General features: G+C 42.9%; 1 protein-coding gene across 3 annotated transcripts in view; it reads right to left on the reverse strand.

Moving 5' to 3' along the window:
* LOC107373962 (NIPBL cohesin loading factor) overlaps positions 1-19,203 on the reverse strand; it is a 32,744-nt gene extending 13,541 nt beyond the window's left edge. Inside the window, exons 1-17 of one of the 3 annotated variants that reach the window (XM_015942107.3) lie at positions 19,064-19,203; positions 17,699-17,847; positions 16,792-16,957; positions 16,495-16,595; positions 14,852-14,960; positions 14,619-14,767; positions 11,073-11,203; positions 10,897-10,987; positions 10,263-10,778; positions 7,753-10,164; positions 2,667-2,783; positions 2,359-2,523; positions 2,157-2,228; positions 1,971-2,060; positions 647-747; positions 463-549; positions 143-374 (exon numbers count right to left, since the gene is read on the reverse strand). In XM_015942107.3, coding sequence (XP_015797593.3) covers positions 143-374; positions 463-549; positions 647-747; positions 1,971-2,060; positions 2,157-2,228; positions 2,359-2,523; positions 2,667-2,783; positions 7,753-10,164; positions 10,263-10,778; positions 10,897-10,987; positions 11,073-11,203; positions 14,619-14,767; positions 14,852-14,960; positions 16,495-16,595; positions 16,792-16,957; positions 17,699-17,762 — 4,603 coding nt within the window. In that variant the 5' untranslated portion in view covers positions 17,763-17,847; positions 19,064-19,203. Of the gene's footprint in view, positions 1-142; positions 375-462; positions 550-646; positions 748-1,970; positions 2,061-2,156; positions 2,229-2,358; positions 2,524-2,666; positions 2,784-7,752; positions 10,165-10,262; positions 10,779-10,896; positions 10,988-11,072; positions 11,204-14,618; positions 14,768-14,851; positions 14,961-16,494; positions 16,596-16,791; positions 16,958-17,698; positions 17,848-18,554; positions 18,694-18,840; positions 18,979-19,063 lie in introns of those variants that run through there. The other 2 variants (XM_015942112.3, XM_015942116.3) reach the window with 2 other exon arrangements.
* Between the last annotated feature and the right edge of the window lie 280 nt (positions 19,204-19,483).

Genomic DNA, 19,483 nt, shown 5'->3' on the forward strand with positions numbered 1-19,483 from the left:
TCACAACAACAGCTTCCTTCCATTTCTTGGCATCTAAAAAACCAGAAGACCTCAGGGTGGAAAGTCACTCCTGAGTTTTATTGCAACATTAATCTCAGATGCAAAAAGGTGCTATTGAAAGGAAAGTGTTAGTGCTGCTGACCTCCGTGGCGATCCCCCCTGTAGGAAGAGTCATACTGAGGGTACACAGAGTTCAGCAGGTGAAACTTGGTGAACTGCAGCACCCTCTCAATCACATCCTCTATGTAAACCACTTTGGGCATGTGTGGAGACGTCATTATGTTGAGCGCCGTCACACAGGCATCGGCCGACTTGGTCACACGCTCCATGATGAGATCACGCCACAAACGCTCCTCGTCCATGGAGTCATTATCCTGCAAATGTGTTAAAATCATAAACAATAAAATCACTTTTGCAGCTTAAAAGTTGAACCCCATCAATATCGTCAGGCCAAAAACGTACATGGTTGATCAAGGTGGAAAGGGTGACGCTGTCCTGAATGTTTTTTTCCAGAATATTCAGAATTTTCACCAGTTTACTGGATGAAATCTAAGAAGAAAACAAACAAGATCGACAGGTTATTTTCATACAATGCTGCTATGGGTTTGTAGTGTAAAAAACAAGACAAAAACACTTTTTTTTTTACCTTGTTGAAGATTCCCATTGCTTTAATCTTAGTAGAATCGCTGCCCAGCTCATTCAGTTGCTGCTTTCCAAGTAAGATCTCTTGAGGTATCTCATCATCATCTATTACAGAGAGCAGGGGATGTTTCTCAGCTTTCCACTTCATCAAACCCTAGTAGGTTTGGAAAAACTGTAACTAGGGTAGTCACGGTAACCGTTGTAGCGGTAAACCCCGGTACAAAAGTTAACAATAATAATAACCGTCTTGTTTTTAAAAAAAATATTATCTCGGTGGATTACCGTGGCTGCGGTGTAGGCGCAGTGACCCTTACCAGCCACCGTATCATCTACTGATGTTGCCGGCGGCACATGCACACTTTGTTGTTTACAACCAAAACTTTCTTGAAGCTAAAGCTGAAATAATGGCCAAAGGAGGAGACGGCAGCGCTCAGGACATTTATTATCCCTCAAAGAAGACAAAGTGGGAAGTACGGGCATTTTTTGGATATTTGAAGAATGCCGAGGGACAGTTGATAGAAGACGGCTATCCTGTTTGCAGCACGTGCAGAAAAAGTGTCTGTGAAAGGCAGCAACGCTTCAAATCTCATGACACATCTGCGTGACCATCACTCACAACCCTACAGTCAACGCAAGGCAAGCTAATGTTAGCGTTTTAGCTAAAATGCGTGATCCGAGGATTTGGGTTGAGGGAGAACGCAAAGAGTCGCTATATAAAGCAGCCGCAGCGTCGCTACCTGCATATAAACCGTGTCGCGGACACCCCCATGTTGAAATGACGCTATGCATTACGGGGCTCCCAGCGGCAGATAAGAGTTGGTCTCTCTCCGAGAATAATTATGAATTTAACAATGATTACTGCCTGATGACATTTTCCCACATCTGCAAAGCTCACTGGAAGGACACAAACCGAGGACAATATTTTCCTGATATAGGGTTTATTACTCAAGTAAGGGTAAAAAAAAGTATCTGATTAGAAGGCTACTTGAGTACTGAGTATCATCTGATCTAATATTTTTAAATGATGACATCAAACAGACAAAAAATAAGAAGTTATGGGCAAATATTGGTATTTTAAAGACTAAAGGGGAAAAATGTAAACAAATAAAAAACTACATAATTACAAAATCACAAATTTTAGGCAACATTTAGACACAAACTGAGGACAATATTTTCCTGATATACAGGGTTTATTTAGTTGTCTGTAAATGTTACATGTTTAAAAAAATACCGCGATAATACCGAAAACCGTGATAATTTTGGTCACAATAACCGTGAGGTTAAATTTTCACACCGTGACAACCCTAACTGTAACACTTCGTATTTACCTGCTTCAGTGAGGTCCACGTCCTCGAGGCTTTCGAGAATGGTGTCCATGCTGGAAGTAAATCTCTTAAATGGAGATGAGTCCATCATTTCTGTAAAAAAACAAAAACAACCCAAATAAAGCAAAAATCTGTAATTTTACAGTCATTATGAACTTGCTAGCATCATACCAGAAGTAAACTTGATACCTTCTAATGACATTTTGGACTGGTACGCCATCCTGTTCTTCTGTTTCTCCTTTTTCTTCATTTTTATTGCAACTGAAAACAAAGACAACAGTTTAATGAAATACAGCTTTTTACAAGACCTGTATGAGCGGACCATTCCACAGGACTACAACACTCATGCACATAAACTATTTCTATTCTGACGTTCGTTATAAATTCTCACCATCACTCAGGTTTGGCGGTGGACTGTCATTATCAGAGTCATCTGAGCGCCAATCCCGATTACGGCGAGAGTTAGAAACCCCACTTCGCTTGTGATCCCTGGAACCCTTCTTCTCCTCAAACTTCCATGTCTTGTCGCGATCCCTCTTTTTTCTTTTTCTTGCAGCTGAAACAAAAGCAGAGACGTGTTTAAAAAAAAACTCACAAACTTGAATTCAAAATGTTTGGTTTTATTTTGAACTCTACACGCATTATCTGTCAAGTAACAAGCTTGTGTCTGAATGCAAAGTTTTCAGGTTTAATACTCACATTCGTCGTCAGAATCAGACGTTTTGTCATCCCCATCCTCCGAGTCCTCTTCAGCATATCTGGATCTCTGACTAATCATGCTGTGCCTTCGCTTGTTTGCTCTCTCACAAAACGTCCCTGTAAGCAAAAGACAGCTAGTTTTGAGCTAATTAATCTGGAGTGATTTGGGATTAATGACTTAAATGCCAGCAGGCTTCTTTCACCTGTATCTACTGTGTTTTATTTTGCTTTATAAAAGTGTACAGCAATTTAATGACCTTTTACTAAAAATCACATAATCGCTCATGACCTTTTTCTAAAAATCACATAATCGCTCACACATGCTCTTTTTGGTGATGAATCTAATGTCTTATAAACGGTAGTTCCTAATTAGCATTAATAAACACCTTGCCAGACTCCATAAAAACACTAGAAGTTAGCCAGAAGAATGGGAGGCAGAAGATGGCAGGCTGAGCCTTATTTCTTGATATTCGCATGATTGTCTAACAGCAACACGACTCTAACACTGACTTCATTTACTTTGCAACGTTGATGCTTTTTCTCCACAAATAACACAAGCCTGAAGGACCACTGCCATGTTGTGGAGTTCTTCATCTTCATCTTCCTCCGCTTATCCGGGTCCGGGTCGTGGGGGCAGCATCCCAACTAGGGAGCTCCAGACCGTCCTCTCCCGGCCTTGTCCACCAGCTCCTCCGGCAGGACCCCAAGGTGTTCCCGGACCAGATTGGAGATGTAACCTCTCCAACGTGTCCTGGGTCGACCCGGGTGCCTCCTGCCGGCAGGACATGCCCGAAACACCTCCCCAGGGAGGCGTCCAGGAGGCATCCTGACCAGATGCCCAAACCACCTCAGCTGACTCCTTTCGATCCGGAGGAGCAGCGGTTCTACTCCGAGTCCCTCCCGAATGTCCGAGCTCCTCACCCTATCTCTAAGGCTGAGCCCGGCCACCCTACGGAGGAAACTCATTTTGACCGCTTGTATCCGCGATCTCGTTCTTTCGGTCATTACCCAAAGCTCATGACCATAGGTGAGGATTGGGACGTAGATCGACCGGTAAATCGAGAGCCTGGCTTTCTGGCTCAGCTCCCTCTTCACCACGACAGATCGGCTCAGCGTCCGCATCACTGCAGATGCTGAACCAATCCGCCTGTCGATCTCCCGATCCCTCCTACCCTCACTTGTGAACAAGACCCCGAGATACTTAAACTCCTCCACTTGAGGTAGGACCTCTCCCCCGACCCGGAGTTGGCAAGCCACCCTTTTCCGGTCGAGAACCATGGTCTCAGATTTGGAGTTGCTGATCCTCATCCCAGCCGCTTCACACTCGGCCGTGAACCTACCCAGCAAGAGCTGAAGGTCAGAGCTGGATGAAGCTAGGAGGAGCACATCATCCGCAAAAAGCAAAGACGAGCTTCTCCTGCCACCAAACTCGACACACTCCACACCACGGCTGCGCCTAGAAATTATATCCATAAAGGTAATGAACAGAACTGGTGACAAAGGGCAGCCCTGGCGGAGTCCAACCCTCACTGGGAACAGGTCAGACTTACTACCGGCTATGTGGACCAAACTCACACTCCTCTGGTAAAGGGACTGAATGGCCCTTAACAGAAAGCCACACACCCCATACTCCTGGAGCGTCCCCCCACAGGGTGCCCCTGGGGACACGGTCATAAGCCTTCTCCAAATCCACAAAACTCATGTGGATTGGTTGGGGAAACTCCCATGCCCTCTCCTTCACCCTTGCAAGCGTATAGAGCTGGTCCACAGTTCCACGGCCAGGACGAAAACCATATTGCTCCTCCTCAATCTGAGATTCAACTATCGATCGGACCCTCCTCTCCAGTGACTTGGAGTAGACCTTTCCAGGGAGGCTGAGGAGTGTGATCCCCCTATAGTTGGAACACACCCTCAGGCCACACTTCTTAAAGATGGAGACCACCACCCCAGTCTGCCACTCCACAGGAACTGCCGCCGATGACCATGCAATGTTGCAGAGATATGTCAACCACGACAGCCCTACAACATCCATAGCCTTGAGATACCCAGAACGAATCTCATCCGCCCCCGGGGCTCTGCCGCTGTGTAGTTGTTTGACTACCTCAGCAACTTCTGCCCCCGAGATTGGACAGTCCATCCCCAGGTCTCCCGGCTCTGGTTCCTCCTCGGAATGTGCGTAGGTGGGATTGAGGAGCTCCTCACAGTATTCCTTCCACCATCCGACTATAGCCCCATTTGCTTTAGCAGCTCCCCATCCCCACTGTAAACAGTGTGAGCGAGTTGCTGCCTTCCTCTCCTGAGGCGCCGGACAGTTTGCCAGAACCTCTTTGGAGCCAATCGATAGTCTTTCTCCAAGGCCTCACCAAACTCCTCCCACGCCCGAGATTTTGCCTCGGCAACTGCCACTGCTGCAACCCGCTTGGCTATCCGGTACCTGTCTGCTGCCTCCGGAGACCCACAGACCAGCCACGCCCTGTAGGCCTCCTTCTTCAGCCTGAAGGCTCCCCGAACCTCTGGTGTCCACCAGCGGGTACGGGGGTTGCCACCACGACTGGCACCGGCCATCTTGCGACCACAGCTATCAACAGCCGCCTCAACAATCGTAGAGTGGAACAGGGCCCACTCGGAGTCAATGTCCCCCACTGCTCTCGGGACGTGGTCAAAGCTCTGCCGGAGATGGGATTTGAAGACCGTCTTGACAGGTTCTTCTGCCAGGCGTTCCCAGCAGACCCTCACTATGCGTTTGGGTCTGCCAGATCCACGCGGCATCTTCCCTGCCATCTGATCCAACTCACCACCAGGTGATCAGTTGACAGCTCCACTCTTCTCTTCACTCGGGTGTCCAAAACATACGGCCACAGGTCAGATGATACGACTACAAAGTCTATCATCGACCTGCGACCTAGGCTGCCCTGGTACCAAGTGTACCAATGGGCATCCTTATGTTCGAAAATGGTGTTCGTTATGGCCAAACTGCGGCTTGCGCAGAAGTCCAATAACGAAACACCACTCGAGTTCAGATCAGGCGGGCCGTTCCTCCCAATCACACCCCTCCAGGTCAAACTGTCAATGCCCACGTAAGCATATAAGTCCCCCAGCAGGACAATGGAGTCCCCTGATGGAGCACTATCTAGCACTCGTCCCAGGGACTCCAAAAAGGGTGGGTACTCTGAACTGATATTTGGCCCATAAGCACAAACAACAGTCAGGACCCGTTCCCCAACCCGAAGGCGCAGGGAAGCTACCCTCTCGTCCCCCAGGGGTAAACCCCAACACACAGGCAGAGAGTCTTGGGGCTAACAAAAAGCCAACCCCAGCCCTCCGCCTCTCACCCGGAGCAACTCCAGCAAAGAAGAGTGTCCAACCCCTCTCAAGGACTTGGGTTCCAGAGCCAATGCTATGTGTCGAGGTGAGTCCGACTATATCTAGCCATGTTGTGGAGTTGCTAATGCTAACGGTTGGTTTCAACTAGCTGAGACGTTCTCTGCTGATTCTTAGACGATAAACTAACCGTTTGACTTCCCCGTCGCGAGTCAAGATGGGTGATTGCAATTGTCACAGGCTTTTCTAATCTGAGCCTTTCAGCATCTATTTTCTGTCAGACTTTTAAGCAGGAAATAGGGCTAAGAGACTATTTTCACATTTAGTCTGCTTGGCAACCTCAGAGTGACCTATCGTGTTTCAAAATAACAAGTAAAAAAATGATTTCTAAGTGAATTTGCTCTTAAGACGGAGTGTCTAACTACATATTTTAAGACAGTGCAACAGATTAAACTGAATTACAAAATTGTCACAATATCAGACACATAAAAGTAAAATAAGGTAAAGCAAATTAAACTGAAGCATTTCTCACTTAATGTTTTATTACTTGTGGTTTCTTTTTGGAAACTCAATTTTTTTTGTCATTTTAATTGTTGAAAGTTACATTAATAGCCTACAGCCTTTGTGTATTCACCTGTATTATTAATTTTTTCTTCTTGCCTATTCACTTAGTGTATATTCTGCCTTACCAGGTGAAATTCCTCATTGTGGGATCAATAAAGTCTATTCAATTATTAACCATGTGGTAAAAGAGTTCTGCTCATTGATTTGCTAATAGAACTAAATAATTGTATTAAAAAATTGAACAGCTTTCTGTAATTTACAGTAACTCAATGATTTGAACCCAGTTTCCAGTCAAGTCCAGTCAAATATGCCAAGCTCTTTGGTAAAACAAATATTATGCACATTTCCCAGGAAGTGGCGGACCACATTTAGAGGTTAGCTTAAAAATGACAGATAAGTTGTGGTGAAATGTATCTAAAACTTTGGTTTAATGAGCTTCCCTGTCAGGCTGATGCTGCAGCAACAAGAATTCTTTGGGTTAATATAGATTATATTCGGTTTAGGATTACAGGACTTTATCGTATGTTATTAAAGTAATTTATTCACTGGATGTTTGTGGTTTGATGAATTAAAACTACGAAACAACATTGACTCTACAGTAATCTAAACCATGTAAAATGTTTGAGAGCATTTGTTATGCAGAAATGTAAATAATAAACATTTAAATAACCTTTGGGTGCCGGTGGATTTGCCTGACTTTAACCCGCTCAGGCTCAAAATAAGTTTTGATAAAAGGATGAACAACTAAGTATGAACTACGTATGTGGAGTAACCAGGTAGGTAGGTTTTAACGTTGCAAATCTGCAACGCCTGCCTCCAGAGGGTTAAATTGGCTCGAAAAACGAGGTATGATGCTGATATATTAAAAAATCATAAATATCAGCCTGTTATGGCCAACCGATGTATCGTCTATCCTTCTCTTTGAAAAAAAAAATCCTCCACCAATGTTGAACTTGTGGAGAACTGTATGTGGGGACTTAGATCAACATTTCTTATTAGTTCTCAAGTAAATGAGGCGACCTAAATCTAAACGGCACCTATTTACCTGTTTTAGGTATTTGCCAGTTTTGATAAAACAGAATATGTGAAAAGGTACTTGAGAATTTATTGGTATGAAAAATCGAGCCAATGAAAGAAAAACAAAAGCACCATGGTCACATACTGACCTAGACTCCATACGTTAGAATAAAGGAGCTCGTACCTCTTGCCGAGGACATGTTCTTGGATCTGTAGCGGCATGCCTCTCGGTTTTCTTTAATCATCCTTTTGACGTCTTCGATGCTGAGTCTCTTCAGCACCACGACTGGTTTAGTTTTTTTGTTCAGCGTCTCCACCAGAGACACTCTCTCCAACCTCACGCAGGGTTCGGCCAACCCCCTCAACAGTTTGCTTTTGATGCTTTTATCTGTTCCATCTCTGCTCAGTTTAGGAATCACAAAGTTCTTGAGGCTTCCTGTGTTTCCACCCAACAGGAACGAGGGGAGCTCGCCAGTCTTCGTCTCGGAGGTTGGACGCTTGTTTCCAGCTATGCAGCTAGTGTTGCCCCCCCCACTCGTTTTATGGTTCTTGTTTTGGGGGTTCTGAAGACTGGAAAGGCCCGTCCCCTGTCGGCCGCTGAGATCTGCTGATTTTCTGCCTCCATCTTGCTTCATCCTGGGACTTTCAGGTTTAGTGTCCTGATCGAGGGGGTTTCTGCTGCCGTTTTCTCTTGACAATGTCCTCTGTTTTCTGTCCCGGTCTTTGTTTGTGTCCCCCTTTTCTTTTTCTCCATCTGTGTTTTTATCTTTTTCTTTGTTCCTGTGTTTGTCTTTATCCCCGTTCGTGTCATTCTTGTCTGTTTTCAGATCTTTGTCTCTGTCCAAAACCTTTTCTCTTTTCTTGTCTTTACTTTTCCTTCTGTCCATGTCTTTACCTTGGTCTTTGTCTGTGTTTTTATACCTGGATTTATCTCTGTCTTTGTCTCTACACCTGGATTTGACTTTATCTCTGTCTGTGTTATTGTCTTTGTCCTTACACTTGTCTTTGTTTTTAACAGTGTCCCTGTCTTTGTTTATTCCACAGTCTTTAACTCGATCTTTGTCCAAGTCTTTGTCCTTACACTTGTCTTTGTTTTTAACGTTGTCCCTGTCTTTGTTTATACCACAGTCTTTAACTCGATCTTTGTCCAAGTCTTTGTCCTTACACTTATCTTTTTCTTTGACAGTGTCCCTGCCTCTGTTTATACTACCGTCTTTACTTCTATCTTTGTTCAAGTTTTTGTCCTTACACTTGTCTTTTTCTTTGACAGTGTCCCTGTATTTGTTTAAATCACTGTCTTTACCCTTATCTTTGTCCGAGTCTTTGTCCTTACATTTGTCTTTTTCTTTTACAGTGTCCCTATATTTGTTTAAATCACTGTCTTTACCCTTATCTTTGTCCGAGTCTTTGTCCTTACATTTGTCTTTTTCTTTTACAGTGTCCCTGTATTTGTTTAAATCACTGTCTTTACCCTTATCTTTGTCCGAGTCTTTGTCCTTACACTTGTCTTTTTCTTTGACAGTGTCCCTGTATTTGTTTAAATCACTGTCTTTACCCTTATCTTTGTCCGAGTCTTTGTCCTTACACTTGTATTTTTCTTTGACAGTGTCCCTGTATTTGTTTAAATCACTGTCTTTACCCTTATCTTTGTCCGAGTCTTTGTTCTTACACTTGTTTTTGTCCCTACACTTATCTTTTTCTTTGACAGTGTCCCTGTCTTTGTTTATATCATGGTGTTTACACTTATCTTTGTCTGAGTCTTTGTCCTTACACATATCTTTTTCTTTGAGAATGTCCCTGTCTTTGTTTACACCACTGTCTTCAACTTTATCTGCGTCGTTGTCTTTAAACCTGTCTTTTTCTTTACCAGCATCCCTGTCTTTCTCCCTGTCGCTTTCTCTGGTTCTGTCTTTATTTCTAACTTTGTCTCGATCTCTGATTTTGGTTTTGACTCCACCTCTGTCCTTCTGTCTATCTGTGTCCATCTCAACATCTACTTCTCTGTCTCCGCCAGTGTCTTCCTCATGTCTGGAGTTGCTGTCTAACTTGCTTTCAGACTTTGGGGTTTCAGGGTGGGTGAGAACAGAGCGGTGACTGTTGTTGTTCTTGCTGTCTTTGTGGCGTGAGTCTTGAAGTCTGTCGTGTCTCTTCCGTGTAGTGTCTGACCGCCTGTCCGCCGAGAGTCCCTTGTCACTGTCAGTTCTGGCGTCGTGTTTGTGTTTTGATTGACGACGGCTTTCCTGTTTCTGCTTATGGGTTTCCTGGGAGGTGTCAGGGAGCTGTTTTATGATCCCAGGTGTGTTTTCTGTGACTTTACTGACCTTTCCTTCAGCATTTTTCTTCATTTGACGTATGTGACCTTCAGACAATGGCCGTGATTCCAAGACAACTACAGGTTGTCCTATGACTCTGCCAGCATGCTGTAGATCGATACTGACCATCAAGGCAGGCCGACTGGCGCCGTTACTTCCAACACTCGACTTCTTGGGTGTCAGCTTATTGACATTTTTGGCCCCGAGTACAGTAGGTCCCTCACTTGTCTCAACTTCAGGCTCCTGAGGAAATGTGTCTTGTTTCCGTTTTTTAAGTGGCTTATCTGCAATGGAATAAAAAAACAGTAAGTCCAGAGTCTCTACAAGCATTGTAATAAAAATAGCTACAAAAATGAACAAAAACAAACAAATAAAAATACACCTTTGTCTTGGACCTCTTTAGGGCATCGTTCTCTCTCACTGGCTGATTCACGTTCTAATCTGTCAATTTCTGTAAGTGTGTCAATCTCAGAGTCCTCAAACACACTGATGATTTCCGTTTCCTTAGCATTTGAATGCAAGCCGACCTGTTGAGCGTTAGTTTGCTCCTCGACTTCAGACTTGCGCAAAAAGTCTTGACGTGTACTAGACAACTGATTGTTATTGTTCAACAAAACTGTTTGGGGGTTTAAGTCCATATCTGATTGTGGATGGAGCTCTTCAGTTATATTCGTGTCTGGAATCTTCACTCGGGAAAGTTTTAAAGTCAGCTTAGCAGAGTCCTTAGATGGAGAACTAACAATGTCGTAGAAGACATTTTTGTCCACGTGCTCATTTTCTTCTTTACTCCTGTCTCTCTGTTTCTTTTTGCGGTCGGGAGTTGTGAGAAGCAGGTCCGGTGATGCACCTTGTGGCACTTCAAGTGGAGGTGACTGCATGATAAGAGATGGCCTGGACTCTGCAGAGACACAGAGAGGTCAAAGTTAAACTGCACCAGAAAATATATCTTTGCAAAAGAACTGTACGATGGGGTGGAGCTTTTGATTCCAAATGAACTTGACGCTAAGGCGGCATACTTTTTGCTGTCTCTTCACCCCCAGCAGGGGAACACGCAGAATGTGATGATTTCACAGGAATTACGGCAACCTTCATGGAAGAGTCATTTTCCTGTTTGAACGAAAAACAGTTGTTACTTCTAACAGTCGGTGTCTGCTAAAATCATGTTCTTCAGTAACACGGCTCACTGGCTTACCTCATTTCCAAGTTTGTTAGCGGTGTTTATGTAGTCTTCATCCAGGCCGAGCCTTGAGTTGTGATTAGATGATTTGCTTGAGGGCTGTCCAGAAACCTTATTGTCATGCAGATTTCTCACACCACTAACAACTAAAACAAAGAGGAAAAGTAAATGAAAAGAATGATTAGTCGCATCTACTTGTTACATTGGTTAGTCGGACAGAAACGTACAAACAGCTGTAATTTGACCCCGCTCCAGGAAGATAACGCCTGATCAAGGGCTTTTTTTCTTGTTACTTTAAGATGCATAATTATATTATTCGAGTTAGGTTTATTTTTGATAGTGCATGAACACACACACACACACACACACACACACACACACACACTTAATTCTAAAATGTTTCGAAGTTACAGTTTATAAAAGCTGCTAACAGTGGTGGTTGACCTGTTGTTTTATTTTTTTATAAAATTCAATAATTAAAGCACCAGGAAGACATTTCACTATCTAAAACAAGGGCAACTATTCATTTCTTAGAATTTCTTGTCGTTTCAAAGGTGAAGATTCCTGCACTTTCAGCAACAGTTCTGGTTGACCGATTTCTTATTTCTACATCCCACTCCCACAATCTCATTCGTCTTGCTTTCCATCTCCAATCTGTTTTGTGAATTCAGTACATTTAGGTTGTCCTACAGGAAGTGCTCATGTCTGATGAAATATTAAATCTCAGTCAGTCCCTTCTGACCCTGACTGGGAAGGAATACTCAAAGAGGCCAGAAGGAGATTGTGGGAAAAAGAAGCAGATCTGTAGCCTGGAAATCTAGACAGACGGCAGCCAAAGCAAAATAATGTTGCTCTGCATGTCGGTCTAGCCACTCTTCATAGGGGCCTCAGCATGCCAGAACAGTCTTGTGTCTTGCCAGTCACAGCGCTCTATTTGTTTGGTGGGCGGGATGATGCGATGGAGGACAACTGAGATGATATTGGCTCATTTGAAATGGCTTCGGTATCAACTTTGGACTATATAGACTTGGGCTTTTCTTTGTGTCTAGAGCCGATAGAGGTACTTAAGTCCCTTATTTAGAAAAAAGATGTATTTGCGCCTTCTTCAACAGTGTATGGTGGACTGCCCCACGACTGACCTCTGTCTATGGGTCGTAGTTAGGCTGTATATTCACATATACAGGATGTCTTGCCAGGCTAACAGGTGTGAGAAGTTGTGAACATGTGTGGGCGACGGTAGCACAGGAGTTAAGTGCTCGCCCGTAATTGGAAGGTTGCAGGTTCGAGCCCCGCTCAGTCTGTTGCTGTCGTTGTGTCCTTGGGCAAGACACTTAACCCACCTTGCCTGCTGGTGGTGGTCGGAGGGACCGGTGGCGCCAGTGCTCGGCAGCCTCACCTCTGTCAGTGTGCCCCAGGGCAGCTGTGGCTACACCGTAGCTCATCCCCACCAGGGTGTGAATGACTGACTGTGTTGTAAAGCACCTTGGGGGGTTCCAGGACTCTAGAAGGCACTATATCAAATACAGGCCATTTACCATTTAACATTACTGGGGCACAGGAATTAAGTGCTTGCCCTATAATCAAAAAGTTGTAGGTTCAAGCCCCACTCAATCTGTCACTGTTGTTGTGTCCTTGGGCAAGACACTAATGTTTATGTTTATGTATTTAGCAGACGCTTTTGTCCAAAGCGACTTACAAGTGATAATCGGCATGTTGCCCTTGAGGCTAACAACAACAACAACAATCAATAAAACACTTAAACCATCTTGCCTGCTGGAGGTGTTCAAAGGGAAAGGTGCTGCCTGTGTACGGCAGACTCACCTCTGTCAGTGTGCCCCAGAGCAGCTGTGGCTACAATGTAGTTCATCACCACCAGGGTGGTTGCACCATTAATTTCAATCAAAAACAGAAACAATAATCAATAAATACTTTCATCTTTTTAATTTGACTTGAATAAATTGAGTTTATTTATAAAGCGCGAAATCACAACAAGAGTCATCAAAGGCACTTCACAAAGTAAACATTCCTGTTGAACCTACGTATCAGTGCACTGAGTTCAGCTCATTATTCCAATTAATTATAAGTTTCCTAAGAAAGAAAACCCAGCAGACTGCACGGAGTCACTGACTTGTGGCAGAAACTTTACAGCAAGTCATCTTACTAAACAAGCATGTAGCGACAGTGGAGAGGAAAAACTCCTTTAACAGGAAGAAACCTCCAACCCAATCTGCCGTGACAGACTGGGGGTTTGATAAGACAGAGCAGACACACATACACACACACACACACACACACACACACACACACACACACACACACACACACACACACACACACACACACACACACACACACACACACACACACACAACAATGAACCAGTAGTAGTACATTCTGTTGCTGGGTTTCACTCATGTGATCCTGCAGTTGCATGAAACTGAAATCTTTTCCATTTAGTAGGGTTGGACAAAAAATTGAAAATGTATCGTTATCAAAATTTCTAACTATTATTGAGATAATTTTTCCCATGTCAATAAATTTGATAATAAAAAAATGAAAAGATGTGTGTAGGTTGGCAACATTCATATTCCATTAAGATGCTGTACCACCTTGAGTCGCGTAACAATGTGACTCAATGTACTAGCCCCATCTAGTGGACAACTTTTGTTTCTGCACGTACCTGTAGTTATCGTTATCGAGGTGAAATCCTCAATATATTGTGATATTGATTTTAGGCCATATCGCCCAGCCCTACCATATAGTTTATAAAAGTTGGTTTTCATACACTCTGGAGGATTTACACTGCGTCGAAGCGATAAGCTACCTCATGCTGCATGCCTCATATTACACTGCAAACCAACTGAAAGCCTTTTATGAACCCGGAATGCTACAGCTATTTTATTTCAGGTTGGGTTAACCATTTAGGATCCAAAGAAGCTTTAAATGGTTGCTGTCTTGTTTTTGCTCGGGGAAGTAGTGAGTTGTGCTATTTTAATTCATTAGCTCATGATAATGATGCTATCACTAATGCTAACGATGAGTATGTTTATGTGCTAGGATCTACTTGTAAATAACTTATTATGCCTTTTTAAATCCAAATTTCTGGTACATTTGTTTGATTCTAATTAGGCACAAAACACCACAATACAACACTAAGCTAACTTCTAAAAACATTAGCACTAATAAAGCTATTTGCTGTACAATAATTAGGACATGTGAAAACAGTATAAAACAGTATACCAGCCATTTAAATGGCTGTTTCTTATTATCTGTTCCATAAAATGCCATAAAAACATTTGGTAAACACTTAGAAAGTGATGGCTGCAAACTCTAGCTCTGTTTTCAGCTGGAGATTACTGATTCACTTCTGCCGTCTTCTTTCAGTAACCTTTTTTTTAATTAAGCTCCTTGTGATGCACTACATTTGGGACATGGGAAAAAAAACCAAGTCCACAAAGTAAAGAGGGTTCTGCTCAGCAGCGGCTACTTCCTGAACCCTACGTCATATGAAACCCAGCAATATTAAAGAAAGTAAAAAGTTAATATTAACTTCACTCTCACCTTGTTGAGTCTGCTGATGGTGAGGATAACTGGGTGGATTGTACTGTAAGTAGTCGGCGGGGCTCTGAGGGGTGTAAGGACTCGGCAAAGGACTGTTCTGCTGAGGTACGAACTGAGTAGCTGTCCCACACTGAGGGGATGTAAAGCATCTGTGAAATAAAAAAAATGAAAGTCAATCTTAAAAGTACAGCAACCTTCACGTCTTCATTGTTCGACAAGTGCTAGAGTCATACCCAGAGGGGCTTTGAGCAACAGTGGCTTGCTGATAGTTTGATGCTGGACTTCCATGAACTTGATTCTGAGAAATCTTATACTGCTGTATCAGTGGCTGCTGTAATGCACCTAAAAAAACGAGTTGAATAAAAAGTGCATTATTAGACTATACACAATCAAACTGAACACATAGCCTGTAGCTCCTGGATCTAATGCTACATTCCTCTAATAATATCATAACCATTAAATGATGAACTATAACCTCTAATATAAGATAAAACTAATTACACGGTGCAGACAAAATGTAGAAATTAATTTGGGAACAAAATCAGACTGCATAAATGTGTCCACCTTTAATAACATCACAATAATGTATTTAAGTTATTTAATCTGTTTAATTTAGAGGCAAAAAAGTTTTGTTTCTTCTGAATGTTCTCTGATTCAGTAAAAAAGAGAAACCTTTGTTCAATGCATGAACTTTCTTTGACAAAAACAAAAAGCAAGACTATTTGGTGAAAGGAACTGGAAGCTGAGCTCTACAGGAAGAGGAAGAATGTGCTTTAAATTCAGTTTCAAATCTTTTAACAAAAATTTTTTACAAATATATATTTTCACGAAATCATATTTTATCTTTACTTGCCTAAAATTTTTGAATGTCTCCAAGTCACTTTAGAACAATATCAAATAAAGAGTTATTGAGCCAGTTGAATTATGTTTTTGGTTTTGTTTGTTTTACAGGAAAATCAAAAGGTCATAAATTGATTTAATAGTTTATCTTGAGCTTGGTTCATACTGTGTGCTTTTCAGCTGTGAACATGAGCGTGACTCGTGAGTCTGTGGCTGTCCAGTGTGACTGACCCACCAACAGCTTATTGAGCACACTCTCACAACTAAATCCAGCCTCTTCAAGCATCGCAAAAAATCTACAGCTCCTGTCCGCAATCGACTAATGAAAACACACCCAAGGAGTGACGCGAAAAACTAATGACAAGAATGAAATATGAGAGTGCAAGTATCCATACCATGGAGGCTACGCACAAGAAAATGTGAAGTGCTCCTTGGAGTTTTGTTTGCAGTCTGATAAAATCCCTCTCATTGCTGGACATTTGTCGGGTTTAGTAGCGTGCTTATCAGCAATGCATGCTCGTGACACTGGTTTGTCCTTCAAGAGCACAACGTCATCCAGACTGACTCACTGAAATCTTGGGACCCTGTAGTGTACCACCTCTCAAGAATTTGCACGGTGTGACAAGAAGACGTCCGACGGATGAAGAAAGCTGCATGAACCGGGTTTAAAAAACACAGCCCACCTCAGAGACGGTCATGGAAATATTCCTTTACGAAATAAGACATCTTTGTGGAACCAATAACTAAATCTTTTAGCAACTGGGTGAAGCCTCTTTAAGTACAAGAACCGGTTTTATTTGAATTCTTTAACTGGGAGGGAATTGGCCATAGCATCAAAGAGAACTTCAATTGTGTTGCGAGTTATAATAGCGCAAAAAACCTGGAAACCCACCCGTAACAGTAACAGACCCAGCTGCTACTGATCAGTTCAACAAAAGCTCTGGTTAACTGAGCTAAAGCCTACAGCTTGGTTCAACTCTGAACTAGAAAGCAAACACATCCTTACCATCCCAAACCTCATACGAAGTTAGCTTACTTTTATCCCGGAAGATTCTGGGGTTTCTGGACAGTAAAGTTTGAAGAAGAACTGGCATGTCACCCTCAGGTTCATCATTTCCCAGGTGGTCCTTCAGCTCTCTGGAAAAACAAGCAAAACAACCAAAAAAAAACAACCCAACCTGTTATTTAAGGTAATGCTGCTATACCGCTGCAAGTTGCTGGTCTATCAAGTAAAGTTGTGGCTGTGGTCACTGGATAATTTTAAGGTCAGCATCCTTTTGCAAAATAAAATTTCAAGCTGGTAGTGCCTTTCAGTATCAGAGATGATGCTTACATGTGTTCAGTGGAGACTTGGTTAAGGCTATGTGCCAGCTGAGTCACCAGAGTCTCATCTCGACACACCAGCAGGCTGCTGACCTCTTCAGAGATCCTTCCATTGTAGAGCAGACTCTTAGCAGTGGTGGCCGGAAGAGGAGAAGGCAAAGGCAGCTGGTTCAACACTTCAAGGAGATTGGGGAAAAAATGAAACAAAAGAAAAAAGATCACGTAAAATAAAATGTCACAATTTAGGTAAGAGAGAATGTTTCTGTATGAATGATTGTTAGATTATAATCAAGTAACTGTTCCTCTTTTGCAGCTAAAATCAATCCTAACTTAGAATTCAATGTCTTTTTTAATGTTTGCAAACTTTTCCATCAGAATGCAGTTTGTGAAGAGCTTTGTGTGAATGTCAAAAACTTTCCAGTGACCTAAAAATACATAATAAAATTATTAAAATACAGTCTATTTCTGGCCAAGATTCACTTCATTTACGTGTATTCTGCAACATAAGTCACTTTGTTGCCGTCTGCATGGGGGTCACAAACTGTGATTATTATTATTTTTTTTTTTTTTTACAATGGGTCACTCAGCTCTGGCCTATTTATCGGTTAAATCTTGCCACATTTCACCCTAAATATTAGTGTTAATGCCAGGGGTACCCAATGGTGGAGGGTTGGCATCCAGCATGTTTTAGTTGTTTCCTTGCTTCAACACACCTGATTTCAATCAGCAGGTGATTACCAGCCTTCTGCAGATACTGATGAGCAGCTGAACAAGTGATTCAGCCACTGAACCAAGTATGCCGAAGCAGGGAAATAACTAGAACATGCTGGGTGCCGGTCCTCCAGGACCCTCCAAAATTGGGCACCCCCAGCTTTAGGCTGTGTGATTAGTTTGCAAAGGAAAGATGTTACACTTACAGTCTGTTAAGCTAGCAATTCCAGCAAGAGTAGTGATGGGAACATGAGGCATATCACCATTCATGCTGAAGATGAGGTCAAGAGGTCGTGTCAATGCACAGGCAGCTAAAAGTCACTGATCCCTTCCTAATCGTCACATCTCCAGTGTGCTGCAAAGACATAGTGACAAATTAAATATTCATCATTGAAATGGTCAAAAGACATAAAATGTAATACTTTTCCATTATAAGCTACTGATATAAGGCCTAAATGTCCTGATGAAGAGGCAATGTTTCTTTGGAAATGGGGAGCTCAACTGTGCTTGGGGGGGGGGGGGGGGCATTATTCGTGTACTTGTGTTATTATAACTGTATCAGACAGTTTATACAGGCCCTTCAGCAAGCATAGACATGTTGTTATGGGTGATTGATCAAACATGTCAATGAAAATATTCTCCCCGTGTCCTGGTCCCTTCATTCATAAATACAGGCCATCAACAAATTCACCTTACCTCGTCCTAAATGTGTAATGCACTGGTTAAAAAAGTACGTCTTCCATTAAACATAGCACGGAACGTGACTATTTCGATGTGATTAATGACCCTGAAAAGTTGCAACAGTTCTGTGTTTTGCGTCTGTCTCTACCTTCAGACGTATGCGTTTTCTGAGTGTTTACTTTCATTATTTTAACCGTCGAAACGTTTCGAACAGCAGCGAAACGCAGCGTGTGCAAACGTTAAATTTGCTAGCTTAGTTATGTCTGATTTTCTTCCTTTTGTTGTCGTGTCAGTTGAGATTACCACAACTGTCCGAAGCCACAACAGCGTCATTAGCTCATCTTGACAACAACTGCGACTGTATTATTACTGTGCTCTTACCATTTCTCCGGTTTATAGACGCATTTTGTGAGGAATGAGAGCTCGTCGACGAGTGAAAAAAAGTGAGCAAAATCAACTCACGGTTGGCCCGGCTAGCAAGAACTGGAGATGTAGCTAATGTATGCTAGCTGGCTAGGAGTAGCCTTAATTGTAAGCGAGCGTGCATCAAAGCCTGTTAGCCGCGGCTTTCTGGATATTCTTCGCTCTTTCTATCACATATACTCGGATACTGGTTACAACTCTCACCACCTCACGCTTGCTATGGCCTTCATCCGCGTATCTTTACCTCACAAAGTGGACCTCGGACTTGCCTAAAGGAAGCGTAACCCCGACCCGACGCCAAGGAGGCAGGGGTACAAAGCAAATCCCCCCATCACAAATCAGAATGATCTCCTTTGGTCAATTCAGCTAGCGTCTGTCTGCTGGGTCTGCTAATGCGGAAACGCGCAGGAGGGCAAGCGATCAGTCTAAAAATAGAACGTTACTATTGAATGGAGCTTATTATTTACCTCTGGATGTGATGAGAAAGAGAAGTGGTTGTGGTGAAGGAGGAGGAGGAGTAGCAGCTGGAGTAGGATGGCAGCTGGAGCTGGAGAAGAGACTCTAGCTCCCTCTCCGTCCTACAGTCCGAACAGCTCCTCCGTGGAGCAGCGACACACTTTCTGGGGATTGCTGCCCTTTCTCACGGCTCGCATATTTTCTGGGAGGCAGCCTCATGGACATCGTTTAACGATTTAATTTGACGTTTGAGGGATACTGTCACCAGCTTACGTTCGTAAAAAAATAATAAAATCAGGAAAAAAGAAATAAACAAGGGATTTATCGGTGTTGATCAGAGCGTCACCTACCGGTTTATCTGCAAATCCTCCAGCAGCTGCAGCTTTGTCCAAAAAAATTAGACAAACTTGATGTCTCTTTTTTTTACAGAA

This window comes from Nothobranchius furzeri, chromosome 6, assembly GCF_043380555.1.
Source record: "Nothobranchius furzeri strain GRZ-AD chromosome 6, NfurGRZ-RIMD1, whole genome shotgun sequence".
Lineage (NCBI taxonomy): Eukaryota > Metazoa > Chordata > Actinopteri > Cyprinodontiformes > Nothobranchiidae > Nothobranchius > Nothobranchius furzeri.